Source organism: Ahaetulla prasina, chromosome 18 (genome assembly GCF_028640845.1).
Source record: "Ahaetulla prasina isolate Xishuangbanna chromosome 18, ASM2864084v1, whole genome shotgun sequence".
NCBI lineage: Eukaryota > Metazoa > Chordata > Lepidosauria > Squamata > Colubridae > Ahaetulla > Ahaetulla prasina.
This window is the reverse complement of record NC_080556.1, coordinates 7,953,839-7,968,640: the sequence shown is the minus strand read 5'-3', so window position 1 is coordinate 7,968,640 and position 14,802 is coordinate 7,953,839. Positions and strand designations below refer to the sequence as shown.

The 14,802-nt window shown below is 45.2% G+C and overlaps 1 protein-coding gene across 3 annotated transcripts in view; it reads right to left on the bottom strand.

Moving 5' to 3' along the window:
• Window positions 1-14,802, bottom strand: part of TARDBP (TAR DNA binding protein) — a 50,104-nt gene that overhangs the window by 2,040 nt on the left and 33,262 nt on the right. For 2 of the 3 annotated variants that reach the window (XM_058160985.1, XM_058160983.1), the window contains exon 7: window positions 8,173-8,195. The exons of the other annotated variant lie outside the window; for it this stretch is intronic. In XM_058160985.1, the coding sequence (XP_058016968.1) occupies window positions 8,188-8,195 (8 nt within the window). In that variant the 3' untranslated portion in view covers window positions 8,173-8,187. Of the gene's footprint in view, window positions 1-8,172; window positions 8,196-14,802 lie in introns of those variants that run through there. 3 annotated transcript variants of the gene reach the window in all.

The following is a 14,802-nucleotide window of genomic DNA, read 5'->3' as shown; positions in this document are numbered from 1 at the left end:
TTTTGTTGTCTCTCTCTTTCTCTCTCTCACACACACACTCATTCTTTCTTTCTTTCTCATTCTCTCATTCTCATTCTCTCTCTTTCTCATTCTTTCTCACTCTCTCTCATTCTCTGTTTCTCATTTTCTCTGTTTCTCATTCTCTCTCACACACACACTTTCTTTCTTTCTTTCTCATTCTCTGTTTTCATTTTCTCTGTTTTTATTCTTTCTCATTCTCTGTTTCTCATTCTCATTCTGTTTCTCATCTCTCTCACACACTCTTTCTTTCTTTCTTTCTCATTCTCTCTGTTTCTCATTTCTCTCTCTGTTTTTATTCTTTCTCATTCTCTCTCATTCTTTCTCATTATCTCTCTCTCTCACACATTCTTTCTCTTTCTCATTCTCTCTTTCTCATTTTCTTCTTTCTCATTCTCTCTTCTCACACTCTTTTTGTTGTCTCTCTCTTCTCTCTCTCACACACACACTCATTCTTTCTTTCTCATTCTCTCATTCTCATTCTCTCTCTCTCTCTCATTCTCTCTCACTCTCTCATTCTCTGTTTCTCATTTTCTGTTTCTCATTCTCTTTCTCTCTCACACACTTTCTTTCTTTCTTTCTCATTCTCTGTTTCTCATTTTCTCTCTCTGTTTTTTATTCTTTCTCATTCTCTCTCATTCTTTCTCATTCTCTCTTTCTCAAACACACACATTCTCTTTCTCATTCTCTCTCTGTTTCTCATTTTCTTCTTTCTCATTCTCTCTTTCTCACACTCTTTTTTGTTTTCTCTCTCTTTCTCTCTCTCTCACACACACACTCATTCTTTCTTTCTCATTCTGTTTCTCATTTTCTCTCTCTCTTTTTCATTTTCTCTCTCTCTCTCTCTCTCTCTGTCAAGGTTCCAGAAAAACCTCTTCTGCATAAAGAAAACTCAGAAGCCATTGTTTTCCAGAGTTCTTTACTAGCATGAGGAAACTGGCACACGATGAGTGAAATTCCAAAACTGAATTTCCGGATTCTTTTCCCAGTTATACAAACCCCAAGAGTCCCACCCCCCTGACCCCTTTGCTGGTCACATGGTCCCACGTTCTCCCAGTTCATTCGAATATCTTCTCGCCACTCCTCCTGCAGATGTGAACACCATCCGACCTTGACCGCTTGAAGAATGTTACCATACCCCTCAGCCCCCCTTCCTCCCCTCAGGGGAAAAATATGGCAGCGTCTGGAACCCTAAAGTCTAGTATGGTTTCCAGGCCTGACACTCTCTCTCTCTCCTTCAAACACTAGAGGGGGGGGGGAGCTCCTGATTTTAATGACGACAGGGGGAAAAAACTTCAGGGAAAATGTCAAATGCTAAGAAGAGTGGATGCCTGAGGCAACAGATACGGTTAGAGCTGCAGAGAGATATTATGGCTTCTCACAATTTGTTCTAATGCACCTTAAAGCCATCTTAAATATTGCATGGGAAACCAGCTGCTGATAAAACTGCTAGGCACTGTCCAGTTAGTACAGATACCGTGTAGCTGGTACTAGCTCCGAGCCAGAATAATAAGGGAAGGTTGACGATCAATCAATGTCAAAGCAAGTGAGGTCACGCCTGCTTAGCAGTTGCTCAAAATCTGATTGATTTCTGGAGCAAGGTTTGGGGTGAAAAGGAAGCATCAATGCTATAATCAATGCCTCAATTATGGGGCCGGCCCCTCCCTTGGACACCTTTGCTAGCAAGACAATTCCACCCACAAAGAAGCCGTCGGCCTATTGCCTAATATTCCACACAGCATTAACTTCCAATTCTCTACTTCCAACGAGCGACAGCCCGCTTTTCCTTTGGTTTTAACCTTCGGCAACATGTTAAGATGCAACTTTCGTAAAAAGGAAACAAAACTCAGGAATCCATTTGGGAGCATGATTTGGCTTTCGCCCTTTGCATTTCTAAAAGCAGGTTGCAAGTGTTGTGACCCGGGCCCCAAGCGGGTAGTACAAAACTCAGTCAGTGTAAAAACAAACAAACTTTATTCGAACGGCTGAGAATTAGTTCGTTCACAGCGTAGTTCAACTAAATTAAAGCAAATTCCTCCCAACACAAATTCCTCAGTCCTATCACCAACCTTGGTCCAATTAGGCAAACTGCCAAAAGTCTTTCTTGGCAAACGTTCAGGAGACACCGATGCAAAAATAAATGCAACAAGACGAAGCTATCAATGTTGTTTTCCGGCAAAGCCCAAACGCCGTTGCTGGTCTTTTTAAGCCTTATGGGAGGGGCCAATCATCGCTTAGCCTTATTCCCGAGTTGTCCTCTTTGCTTGAGCTGCTCTTGCCTTCGGGCAGCTCTTCTCATGCGTGCATTAGGAACAGGCTCCTCCTGTTCCTCTGCCTCACTACTATCAGTCTCTGGAGGCTCCGGAGTCCGCACATCACTCCCCGATGGCTCTGACCCCACCTCAACCTCCGACGCAGAGCCCTCATCCAGGCCTTCCCAGCCTCCAGGACTGGCCCATGCTCTTCCTCAGTCTCATCACTGTCTGAGTCCATTGCCAGATCCGCAGGCTGCTGGCGGATCACAACAGCAAGCTCGAACCTACAAACAAGCAGCCAACGTTGTGAAATTCGAAACACCGCTTTACCTATGAAATCGGGAATCCGGCAGAAAATTCGGTGCACCACCACGGCGAACTGGCAGAGAGGAAACCAGCCAGCCGTGAACGTGCTTGCACGGAGAGCACCGATTATGTTTACAGGATGGGCATCCCCCAGGCTAAACATTCAGATTAGGTGAATTGCTCAAGTGGTCTAATGTGGGAAGGTTTGCACCACACACTGAGTCAGGGGCAGGTTCCAAATCCCTTCTACGTGCACAGAAGTGTCCGGGCAGGTGGGCAGAGCCTCCTGCCACTGCCGCTACCAATTCACCCGAACCGGTATGAACCGGTAGCAATCCACCACTGCACGAAGTACAAACTAAGCACAGAAGCTGTGTTTTGACAATACCCTCCCTTTTTTTTTTAATTTGAATTTATATCCCGCCCTTCTCCGAAGACTCAGGGCAGCTTACATTGTGTAATAGTCTTCATCCATTTGTATATTATATACAAAGTCAACTTTTATTGCCCCCAACAATCTGGGTCCTCATTTTACCTACCTTATAAAGGATGGAAGGCTGAGTCAACCTTGGGCCTGGTGGGACTTGAACCTGCAGTAATTGCAAGCAGCTGCTGTTAATAACAGACTGCTTAGTCTGTTGAGCCACCAGAGGCCCCTAACATGCAGTCTGTGCTCCAGGGTCTTGTGGGACAGTAACCCTTCCTGCTAGATTCATGGCGAGCCCTTCCAGGGGGCACCTTCTCAAGGACATTATAGTAGTCATTGAAAGGTAGCGTGGTGGCCTAGAAGTGGAGCTGTCGCCTCACAACCAGGAGGCTCCGAGTTTGATCCTAGGTAGGGGCTGATATCTCTGTTTCTCAAAACTCTGCATTGGCGACAGGAAGGGCATCCGGCCAGTAAATCAGGGGTGAAATCCAGCAGGTTCTGACAGGTTCTGGAGAACCGGTAGTGGAAATTTTGAGCAGTTCAGAGAACCAGCAAATACCACCTCTGGCTGGCCCCAGAGTGGGGAGGGAATGGAGATTTTGCAATATCCTTCCCCCAGGAGTGGGAAGGGAATGTGGATTTTGCAGTATCCTTCCCCCAGAGTGGGGTGGACATGGAGATTTTGCAGCATCCTTCCCCTGCCACGCCCACAAAGCCACGCCACGCCCACAAAGCCACGCCCACAGAACCGGTAGTAAAAAAAAATTGGCTTTCATCACTGCAGTAAACTCTCTGCTAGCTCCATTCAGTTACCGAGACTCCACGCCACAAAAGATTATGAGGCTATTAAAAGAAGATGATGATGATTGATAGTGAGAGGAAGGTCAGTCGGGAGGCTAGCTGTCCCTTCCTTGTCTTGGGCAATCCCAGGATGTCCTCGGTTGTCATTGTAGCTGCATTCGTCCATGAGAAAACATGCATAGGGGGCAGTTTGCTGTGACTAAGAGCTGTCAGCCCCAGGAGACCCGGGGGAGGTGGGGGGAGATGACACCAAAGAGGGCAACTCAAAGAAGAGCCTTCATTTTTACGCCGTTTTTGCTTCTTCAACTGAATCACAGATGCTTAATGGAGCAGAGCAAAAACTAACAGCCAGCATTTAAACAGGAATAAATCACATGAATAATTCGAGGTGTTTTTGTTTTGCTTTGTTTCAACAGGAAGTACCTACTGTCCTGAATGAAGAGGGCAAAGTGCACAACTAGCCAAGTAAAACACACAAGAGCACACAAACACTGAAAAGCCAACAGACCCCTTCCTCTTACGCAGCGTCATTGTTGAGGCCGCCATTCCCAGATTTCTGAAGCTATAGCCCTCAAGATGAGATTCCTGCTTCCATGTTGGCTACTTGATCGGACACTAAACAGTGGGAGCCACAATTCCTCTAAATGCCAGATTTAAATAGAAAAGAATTTTTTATTGGCCAAGTGTGATTGGACACACAAAGAATTTGTCTTGGTGCATATGCTCTCAGTGTACATAAAAGAATAGATATGTTCATCAAGAATCATAAGGTACAACACTTAATGATAGCCATAGAATAAAATAGAATAGAATAGAATAGAATAGAATAGAATAGAATAGAATAGAATAGAATAGAATAGAATAGAAGGGAAGGGAAGGGAAGGGAAGAGAAGAGAAGAGAGTAAGAGAAAAAAAGAAAAGAGAATTATAGAATAGAATAAGAAATCAGAATAGAATAGAATAGAATAGAATAGAATAGAATAGAATAGAATAGAATTTTTTATTGGCCAAGTGTGATTGGACACACAAGGAATTTTTCTTGGTGCATATCCTCTCAGTGTACATAAAAGAAAAGATAAGTTCATAAGAATCATAAGGTACAACACTTAATGATAGCCATAGAATAGAATAGAATAGAATAGAATAGAATAGAATAGAATAGAATGGAATGGAATGGAAGGGAAGGGAAGGGAAGGGAAGGGAAGGGAAGGGAAGGGAAGGGAAGAGAAGGGAAGGGAAGAGAAGAGAGTAAGAGAAAAAAAGAAAAGAGAATTATAGAATAGAATAAGAAATCAGAATAGAATAGAATAGAATAGAATAGAATAGAATAGAATAGAATAGAATAGAATAGAATAGAATAGAATAGAATTGAATTTTTTATTGGCCAAGTGTGATTGGACACACAAGGAATTTGTCTTTGGTGCATATGCTCTCAGTGTACATAAAAGAAAAGATACGTTCATCAAGAATCATAAGGCTTCCAAAAAAAAAAAAAAAATCAAGTGGAAAATTATCCTCTTTCATCCCTGCCATTGACAGGGGCTTAATTTCCTGCCCGCCCGCTAAAGCTGAATTTAACAGGGCTTGGAAGGACCAGAAATTGCCTCTGATGAATTGGTGTTGAAGTCTGCCTCCCGGGCTACCATGCCAAGGGATGAGCCATTATTCTTTCAATTTAGCGCACAGATGTCTTTTAATAGGTATTAGGACTCTCCATATGGGGCTGTCTTCACAGCACACAGGGCAGCTGTCCGGCTTCACCTCTGCCGCCCACCTTCCAAGGGCCGGCTAATCAGAATGAATGAGCTGCTCTCTTCCAAGTCGGATGGGTTCAACCCCCGTTTTTCCTTTTTTTTTTTTTTCTTCTCAGTCGATCCGGCTGCTTTGAAAGGTGCGTTAGTCCTGGGGAGGGTATCTTTTATGAAAACAAAAATGACAGACTCCTCCTAAGTAAGATGGAAATGTCTATGTGATTGAAGGGCAGCTTTAAGAAAAGGGTTTTTAGATGGTCTGACCTCTGATTAAAAGCTATAGAATAGAATAGAATAGAATTTTTATTGGCCAAGTGTGATTGGACACACAAGGAATTTGTCTTGGTGCATATGCTCTAGTGTACATAAAAGAAAAGATACGTTCATCAAGGTACAACATTTACAACACAATTGATGGTCAATATATCAATATAAATCATAAGGATTGCCAGCAACAAGTTATAGTCATACAGTCATAAGTGGAAAGAGATTGGTGATGGGAACTATGACAAGATTAATAGTAGTGCAGATTCAGTAAATAGTCTGACAGTGTTGATGGAATTATTTGTTTAGCAGAGTGATGGCCTTCGGGAAAAAACTGTTCTTGTGTCTAGTTGTTCTGGTGTGCAGTGCTCTATAGCGTCGTTTTGAGGGTAGGAGTTGAAACAGTTTATGTCCAGGATGCGAGGGATCTGCAAATATTTTCACGGCCCTCTTCTTGATTCGTGCAGTATACAGGTCCTCAATGGAAGGCAGGTTGGTAGCAATTATTTTTTCTGCAGTTCTAATTATCCTCTGAAGTCTGTGTTTTTCTTGTTGGGTTGCAGAACCGAACCAGACAGTTATAGAGGTGCAAATGACAGACTCAATAATTCCTCTGTAGAATTGGATCAGCAGCTCCTTGGGCAGTTTGAGCTTACTGAGTTGGCGCAGAAAGAACATTCTTTGTTGTCCTTTTTTAATGATGTTTTTGATGTTAGCTGTCCATTTGAGATCTTGCGATATGATAGAACCTAGAAATTTGAAGGTTTCTAGATACAGATACGTTTAAATTTGTGGAATTTTAAGAAGTTAACAGCAGAACTATGAATGATGTTTTGGGGAATTAAAATATGGGGACTAGACTTCATGTAAACTTTAACGGGATGGAATGCAATTTTTTAATTAGATACGTGGAATAACTATTAATTTTAATGAAGGAGAAGAAAATATATTGTATAGAATACAATGGGGGATGAAATTTGAAATACTTTTAAGGATGTACCTGACTGACAGCCTATTCACAATGATTTATTATTATTATTATTATTATGTTTATAAAAAATAAAAAACTTTTTGCAAAAAAAAAATGACAAACTCCAAATGACCTTTGAGAAGGACGTGACCTGTCGGAATGGGGGGTGCAGTGGTGGGATTCAAATGATTTAACAACCGGTTCTCTGCCCTAATGATTTCCTCCAACAACCAGTTTGCCAAACTGTTCAGAAAGTTAACAACCGGTTCTCCTGGAGTGGTGCAAACTGGCTGAATCCCACCACTGGGTGGGTGGGATTTTTGGGGGGAGATGTGGGGTGGAAAAGAATTCATGGAAAACTCAAAAGTCTTGTGATCGAAAGGAGTCAAATTGGAGCATCTTGAGGTAAATCGGCTCTCCTCCCTCCCTATCCCACATCAGAGCAGGATCCACAGCTTAAGTGGAACGTGAATAAAAAAGATTTCTGTCTTAAAGGAGAGTCTTTATTGTCTTGCTAAGAGAATCCCTTCAAGATTTTCTTTAAAAAAAAAACAGCTTTTACAAACTTCAATTCTCCTCCTCTTCTGCCTTGCCATTTCGGCTTCTCTTTGTTGTTAGTTGCGAAGTCGTATTCAACCCATCCCGGCCCCATGGACCACGTTCCTCCATGGCTTCCTGTCCTCTTCCATCCTCTGGAATCCATTGAAGCTTCAGTGACTCCATCCAGCCACCTTGTTCTCTGCCGTCCCCTCCTTCTTCTCTTGCCCTCCATCATTCCCAGCATTCAGCTCTTCTCCAGGGAGCCCTTCCTTCTCATTAGGTGGCCAAAGGATTTGAGTTTCCTCTTCAGAGCAGTCAGTCAGGGATGATCTCCTCTAGGACTGACCGGTTGCAGTCCAAGGGACTTGCAGGAGTCTTCTCCAGCACCAGAGTTCAAAGACCTTCAATTCCTTGGCGCTCAGCCTTTCTTATGGTCCAAATTTCACAGCCATCCATTGCAACTGGGAAAACCATCGCCTGGACTATATGCACTTTTGTTGGCAGGGTAATGTCTCTGCTTTTTAGTATGCTGTCTAGATTTGCCATAGCTTTCCTCCCCAGGAGCAAGCGTCTTCTAATTTCTTGACCGCAGTCCCCATCTGCGGTGATCTTGGAAAATAAAATCTGTTGCTACTTCCATTTCTTCCCCCTCTATTTGTCAGGAATTGAGAGGGCCGGATGCCATGATCGGCTTCTCTATCTGTGCTCAAAAGTCAGGGCCAGAGAAAATACGTGCCAGCTTTCTGAACTGCCTTGGAAGATTTGAGAAATGGGAACTGGGTTCGCTCCTACTTGTTCCATCCAGTTCCTAACACGCACAGACTTAACCGAAAACGGCAATCCAGCAGATGGATCCTAGCATGCTGTGGATGGAAATAAAACAGTCAGTTCTTATGGGAGACACCATCCACTTGCGATGCAAAACCTCCTTTTGTGGCTGAAAAATCAAGCCCGCTTGACCTTCCTGGCATATTGCTTTATTTTCAGTCCTGGCAAAACCATCACCCTCCACCCACCCAACCTCACCCTCCTGGTCCCCAACCATCGGATCTTCTTTCCTGTTTAATCAGGGGTAAAATCTAGCAGGTTCTGACAGGTTCTAGAGAACCGGTAGCGGAAATTTTGAGTAGTTTGGAGAACTGGCAAATACCACCTTTGGCTGGCCCCAGAGTGGGGAGGGAATGGGGATTTTGCAGTATCCTTCCTCCAGGAGTGGGGAGGCAATGAGGATTTTGCAATATTCTTCCCCCAGGAGTGGGAGGGAATGGAAATTTTGCAGTATCCTTCCCCTGGAGTGGGGAGGGAATGGAGATTTTGTAGTATCCTTCTCCTGCCACGCCCACCAAGCCACACCACATCCACCAAGCCACACCCACAGGACCGGTAGTAAAAAAAAAAAGGGATTTCACCCCTGGGTTTAATGGTAATGTTACTTGGAGAAGAAGCTTAGAGGTACAGAGAAACTGGGAGGCGAGGGGAGGGAGGGAAACGTTTTAAAATCTTTTCGGCTTTCGTTAGGGTGCTTCCATAAAAAACACATCCACTCGCATTAGGCCAGATGTCACTTTACACGCTCGGCCTTTTCTTTGAGGACTGAAGAGGTGACAGAAACAGGAGGTGACAGAAATTGGGAGACGTCACAAGTTTCTGCATCAATGGATCCTGTCCCCCGGAGGCTGCTAATGGATCGTCAGTGTTGGAACTTCCCCGAAAGTCTTTCTAGACTAACTACAGAATAACAGCGTTGAAAGGAACCTTGGAGGTCTTCTAGTCCAACTCTTTGCTAAAGCAGAAGACCCGTGATGGGGGACCTATGGCACGCGTGCCACCTACCATATCAGCGGGCACGCGAGCTCAGCTCCGGCGCACATGTGTGCACTGGCCAGCTGATTTTCAGGCCTTCTGGGCTCACCAGATGTAGGGAAATAGGCTGTTTCCTGCCTCTGGAGGGCCTTGGAGGCTGGTGGGGAAGACCAGTTTTTTTCCCTTTCCTCAGCCTCCAGAGCCTTTCTAGGAGCCTGGGGAGGGTGAAAACAGCCTCCCCACCACCACGAAGCCCTCCAGAGGCCGGAAACAGCCCGTTTGCCAACTTCCGGTGGGACCAGAAGTTGGCAAACAGCCCATTTCCGGCCTCCAGAGACATGACGGCAGCGTTCCAATATTTGAGGGGCTGCCCCAGAGAGGAGTGGGGGGTCAACCTGTTTTCCAAAGCACCCGAAGGCCAGACAAGGAATAATGGATGGAAGAGAGATTCAACCTAGAAATAAGGAGGAATTTTCTGACAGTGAGAACCATCAACCCATGGAACAGAAGTTGCGGGAGCTTCATCCCTGGAAGCTTTCAAGAAGAGACCGGACTGCCATCTGTCAGAAACGGTCTTAGGGTCTCCTGCTTGGGTGGAGGTTGGACTAAATGACGTACAAGGTCCCTTCCAACTCTGTTAATCTGTATCTGAAAATAATTAAGGAGAGAAAATAAGGGGAAATTTCCTGACAGTGAGAACGATTAATCAGAGGAACTCTTGCCTCCAGAAGTTCTGATGGTCTATCGTTGGAGATTTTTAAGAAGGGATTGAACAACGGTTTGTCTGGAATGGTTTAGGGTCTCCTACTCGACCAAGGAGTTGGATAGAAGACCTCCAAGGTCCCTTCCAACTCTGTTATATCGGGAAGCCCCATATTGGGAAAAGCTGAGCCATCTGCGAGAGCGGAAATCGGGGCAGCGCGCATGGATTGGAGCACTAATGCAGCCTTAGGAGCTGACTACCTGAGGCTTGTCTTGTAGAAATGAGGGCATTACTGCTGGCCCTCAATGCTACCCAACTATTTAGGCCTGTGTGCCAAATCTATTGCTTGAGCCAAGTCAACAAATCAAGACAAGTATGTAACCTGTTTGCAGGCTCGTTTTATTGAGTCCTGTTTTTCAGCAACAAACCTGGCAGAAAAAAGTTGGGGAAGAAAGCTGGCCAAGTTGGAATCTAACGGATTGTCACAGAAACAAGCCAGGAAAAGCGGTTCCAACCGCATTATATAAAACTGGCGGGAGTGATGATGCTAAATGCATAATGAGTCTGTTTGATAGCGGACTCGGCAGGAAGTAGCACCTGCCAGACCGTGTTGGCGTGCCCAAGCTAAGCAGGGTTGGGCTTGGCTAGGATTTGGATGGGATTGTGAGAGGATCTCAGGAGCCAAAGGCTAGACTGCGGGACTGAAGGGAGAAATCGGGGGAAAGCAATGCAAACTACTGCTGAGAAAATGACAAGGTTGCATCCAACTCTTTTGGGAATAGAGCAGAGGTGAAATGCTCCTGGTTCGGACCGGATCGTCCGATCCGGTAGCAATGGCAGCGGGTGATTCGGAGAACTGATAGCAAAAATCCCTGCCCGCCCCCCTCACCAGGCCCAGATGAGCCACACGATCATCAGAGCCGTTTTTTTTTATTTTTAAAACATTTTTTTACAACTTCTTCAGCTGAAGAGGTTGTTAAAAAAAATGCTTTTAAAGGGTTAAAACAAGGCTCTGTGGATCCCAGCTGAGGTGCCTGATGTCAGAGGCTTTTTTTTTTTTTACTTTTAAAAGCATTTTTTTAAGTGATAACAAAGCTGAAGCCTGCTAGGCAAAAAAATGGGGGGGCTCTTAGAGAGAGAGAGAGAGAAGGAAGGGAGGGAGGGAGGAAGGAAGGAAAGAAAAAGAAAGAAAAACAAGGAAAAGAAAGAAAGGAAGGAAGGAAGGAAGGAAGGAAGGAAGGAAGGAAGGAAGGAAGGAAGGAAGAAAGAAAGAAAGAAAGAAAGAAAGAAAGAAAGAAAGAAAGAAAGAAAGAAAGAAAGAAAGAAAGAAAGAAAGAAAGGAGGGAGGGAGGGAGGGAGGGAGGGAGGAAAAAGAGGAAGGACTACAAACCTGGTACTAGACGCAGCTTCAGAGGATAATCCAGGGCTGGAAGGGACCTGGAGGTCATCTAGTCCAACCCTCCTCCAGCAGGACATGGTTAGTAGAGTTTCTGTCTTTTGATCCCCCAGTCACAGAGCCACGCCCACCCAGTCACATGACCCCACCACCACCACCAAGCCACGCCCACAGAACCGGTAGGAAAGAAATTTCAGATTTCCCCACTGGAATAGAGGCACAAACGTCATTTTTTTACCAGGATAAGCAGCCGAGAGAAAAAGATTGCTTTGTTCTCAGGGGTGGGGCTGCTGGGGGTTCGCAGGGGGTTCGGGAGAACCTCTAGCTAAGAGTCTGTGCACTTCCTAGAACCCACAAATCCCACTCCTGGCTGGCCCCGCCCACCCTGCCCCTCCCCTCCCAGGAGTCCCCACGCGGCCCGTTTTGGATGCAGGTAAGTGCAGGGCACACATGGAGGCTTAGGGAGGGCGAAAAACAGGCCTACGGGAACTTTGGGAAAGCCGAAAACGGGCCTCCGGAGCCTGGGGAGGCCGTTTTTGCCCTTTTGGAGGCTTCAGGAAAACCTCCGGAGCCAGGGGAGGGCAAAAATGCCCCCCAACTGCCGTGGTACAGGAGGCTGACTAGGCCATGCCCACCATGGCCACACCCACCCAGTAACTAGGCAAAGAACCTCTTGCTAAAATTTTTGAATTTTTGAAGCCCACCTCCCTGCTCCTAACAACCGATCTAATTCAAGCTCTAGGGGCCTCTGGTGGCTCAGCAGACTAAGTCTGTCTGTTATTAACACATTACTGCAAGTTCAAGTCCCACCAGGCCCAAGGTTGACTCAGCCTTCCATCCTTTATAAGGTAGGTAAAATGAGGACCCAGATTGTTGGGGGGGCAATAAAAGTTGACTTTGTATATAATATACAAATGGATGAAGACTATTGCTTAACACTGTGTAAGCCGCCCTGAGTCTTCGGAGAAGGGCGGGATATAAATTCAAATAAAAAATAAAAAAAAGCTCAGAAAAGGGGCTTTAAGCATAGTTCTTGAACCACTGTTGTGCACAGGATTCGGGCCGATGGCTTGTCTCTTCTCAATCATGATAAGCTCAGGCTTCCTTTGACATGACACAGGTTTGAAGTCTCTTGAAGGTGTAGGTGTCTGAAGCTACTTGGGTGAAAAGCTGTATTGGGTGTTAACCCCATCTTTTTGTCTGTTTCGTTTTCCAGGGTGTGTTTTCTTCTGCAGGGCGGGGGGGGGGGGGACACCTGTCAGCTTTGGAAGCCATATTAGACTGAAGGCTTTCATGCTGCCACTTTTTCCTGTGTGGGAAAGTAGGAGAAGGGGGAGGGTTGGTACAAGGGGCCATTATTTATTTATTTATTTTATTTATTTAATCCAATTTTTATACCGCCCTATCTCCCGAAGGACTCAGGGCGGTTTACAGCCCGATAAAAATACAAATATAATACAAGATAAAACACTAGTTAAAAAACTTATTTAAATAGGCCAAAATTTAAAATTACAATTAAAATGATAAAACCCCATTAAAATTAAATTTAAGATTAAACTTCTAGACCAGTCCTGCACAAATAAATAGATGTGTTTTAAGCTGCGGCGGAAGGTTCGAAGGTCAGGAAGTTGACGAAGTCCTGGGGGGAGTTCATTCCAGAGGGTGGGAGCCCCCACAGAGAAGGCCCTTCCCCTGGGTGTCGCCAGAAGGCCCTTCCCCTGGGTGTCGCCATTAGACATAATAACATTCTTCCTGCCGGTCAAAGTCAGGCCAAGACTGCATCTGGAGAAGGAATGGCCCGAGTGATGCCTCGAGATGGGACGGTTGGTGATTGGAGCATGTGATCGGCAGAGGAGTCAAGGGGTAGTATACTGGTGGTCTGGGGTTTTGTACTACTGAGGAAAAACCCAGATCCCCAGATTCGGAGTTTTTCCAGCCGTGCCAGTATACCTACGCTAGTAAAAGTAAAAGAACTTTGAAAGATGTTTGCCTCGGAGTCTTTTCTGCAGGGGAGGGTTTTCTGGAACCCTGACGGTAGGTTCTTACTTGAGCAAAGGGCAATAATGATGGGATAGCTCTTCTCACGAAGTTGAAGTGGCTCAGATGCAATTGGATAGGAATCAGGGGGCAGGCGGGGGGGCGTTATGACTTGCCTCTAGACTCAGAGCCAACCTGACATCTGCTTCTGAGAATATCACCCCCATTATCTTTCAGCGCTCGTTCGCTGCTTGTCGCGGTGATGAAAATGGGACATTGGTTTCAGGGAAGAAAAAGAAAAAAAAATCGTACAGACGTTTAGGTTTAATGCACCTGAACAAGCTTCAGATGGGCTATAGAACCTGATCTGAACATCGGGTACTCTGCAGTTTTGTGTTCGCTGAAAACACGCAGGTATACTGTTGCAGGGGTGAAATGCTCCCGGTTCGGACCGGTTCGCCCGATCCGGTAGCGATGGAGGCGGGTAGTTCGGAGAACCAGTAGCAAAAAGCCCTGCCCCCCCCATTGCTCATGCCTCGCTGTTCCTCTTCTCTGTCCCTGAAGCTCTCGGTGGTGATATAGCTGCAAATGGCCTTATATGACTGCCGTGGCACTTCAAAGAACCGCATTACAGCTGATCAGTGCTGTAGGCGGCTAGTAGACTGGTGCCTCCCAAAAAAAGGCAATTAGTAGACCAGTGCCTCTATTTTTAAAGAAGGTAGACCGGTGCACTCCCCAAAAAAAGGCAATTAGTAGACCGGTGCCTCTATTTTTAAAGAAGGTAGACCGGTGCACTCCCAAAAAAAGGCAATTAGTAGACCGGTGCCTCTATTTTTAAAGAAGGTAGACCGGTGCACTCCCAAAAAAAGGCAATTAGTAGACCGGTGCCTCTATTTTTAAAGAAGGTAGACCGGTGCACTCCCAAAAAAAGGCAATTAGTAGACCGGTGCCTCTATTTTTAAAGAAGGTAGACCGGTGCACTCCCAAAAAAAGGCAATTAGTAGACCGGTGCCTCTATTTTTATAGAAGGTAGACCGGTGCACTCCCAAAAAAAAGGCAATTAGTAGACTGGTGCCTCTATTTTTAAAGAAGGTAGACTGGTGCGCTCCCAAGTTTTGTATGCTTTATTATTTTATTATTTATTATTATTGGCCATGGCCATTCAGTCACCTGACCACCAAGCCACGCCCACCAATTAAGCCATGCCCACAGAACCAGTAGGAAATTTTTTTAGATTTAACCCCTGTACTATAGGCACCGGAGCCTGAAAGGGATTTGAACTGGGAGATTTCTGTATAAGATGCAGTTTACTTCTTGCAACGAGAAGCAAATATAAATTACCTGGGTTCATCCCCACGAGATGATAAATCAAAGACAGGACTTTTTTTTTTAGATGACATATGAACCCAGTCATGAGTGAGTCAGCATGTTGCATGAAAACACAGTTGCATCTGGGTGCGAATCCCAAGTATATTGCCCATGTTCAGCGACCCTCAAACGAACAATTAAAAAATTGCAGACAAACTCGCTTATCTTCGTCACCCAGATGAAAACTGCTCGTTCGTTTTTGATCGGTTCGTATTTTCCCTTC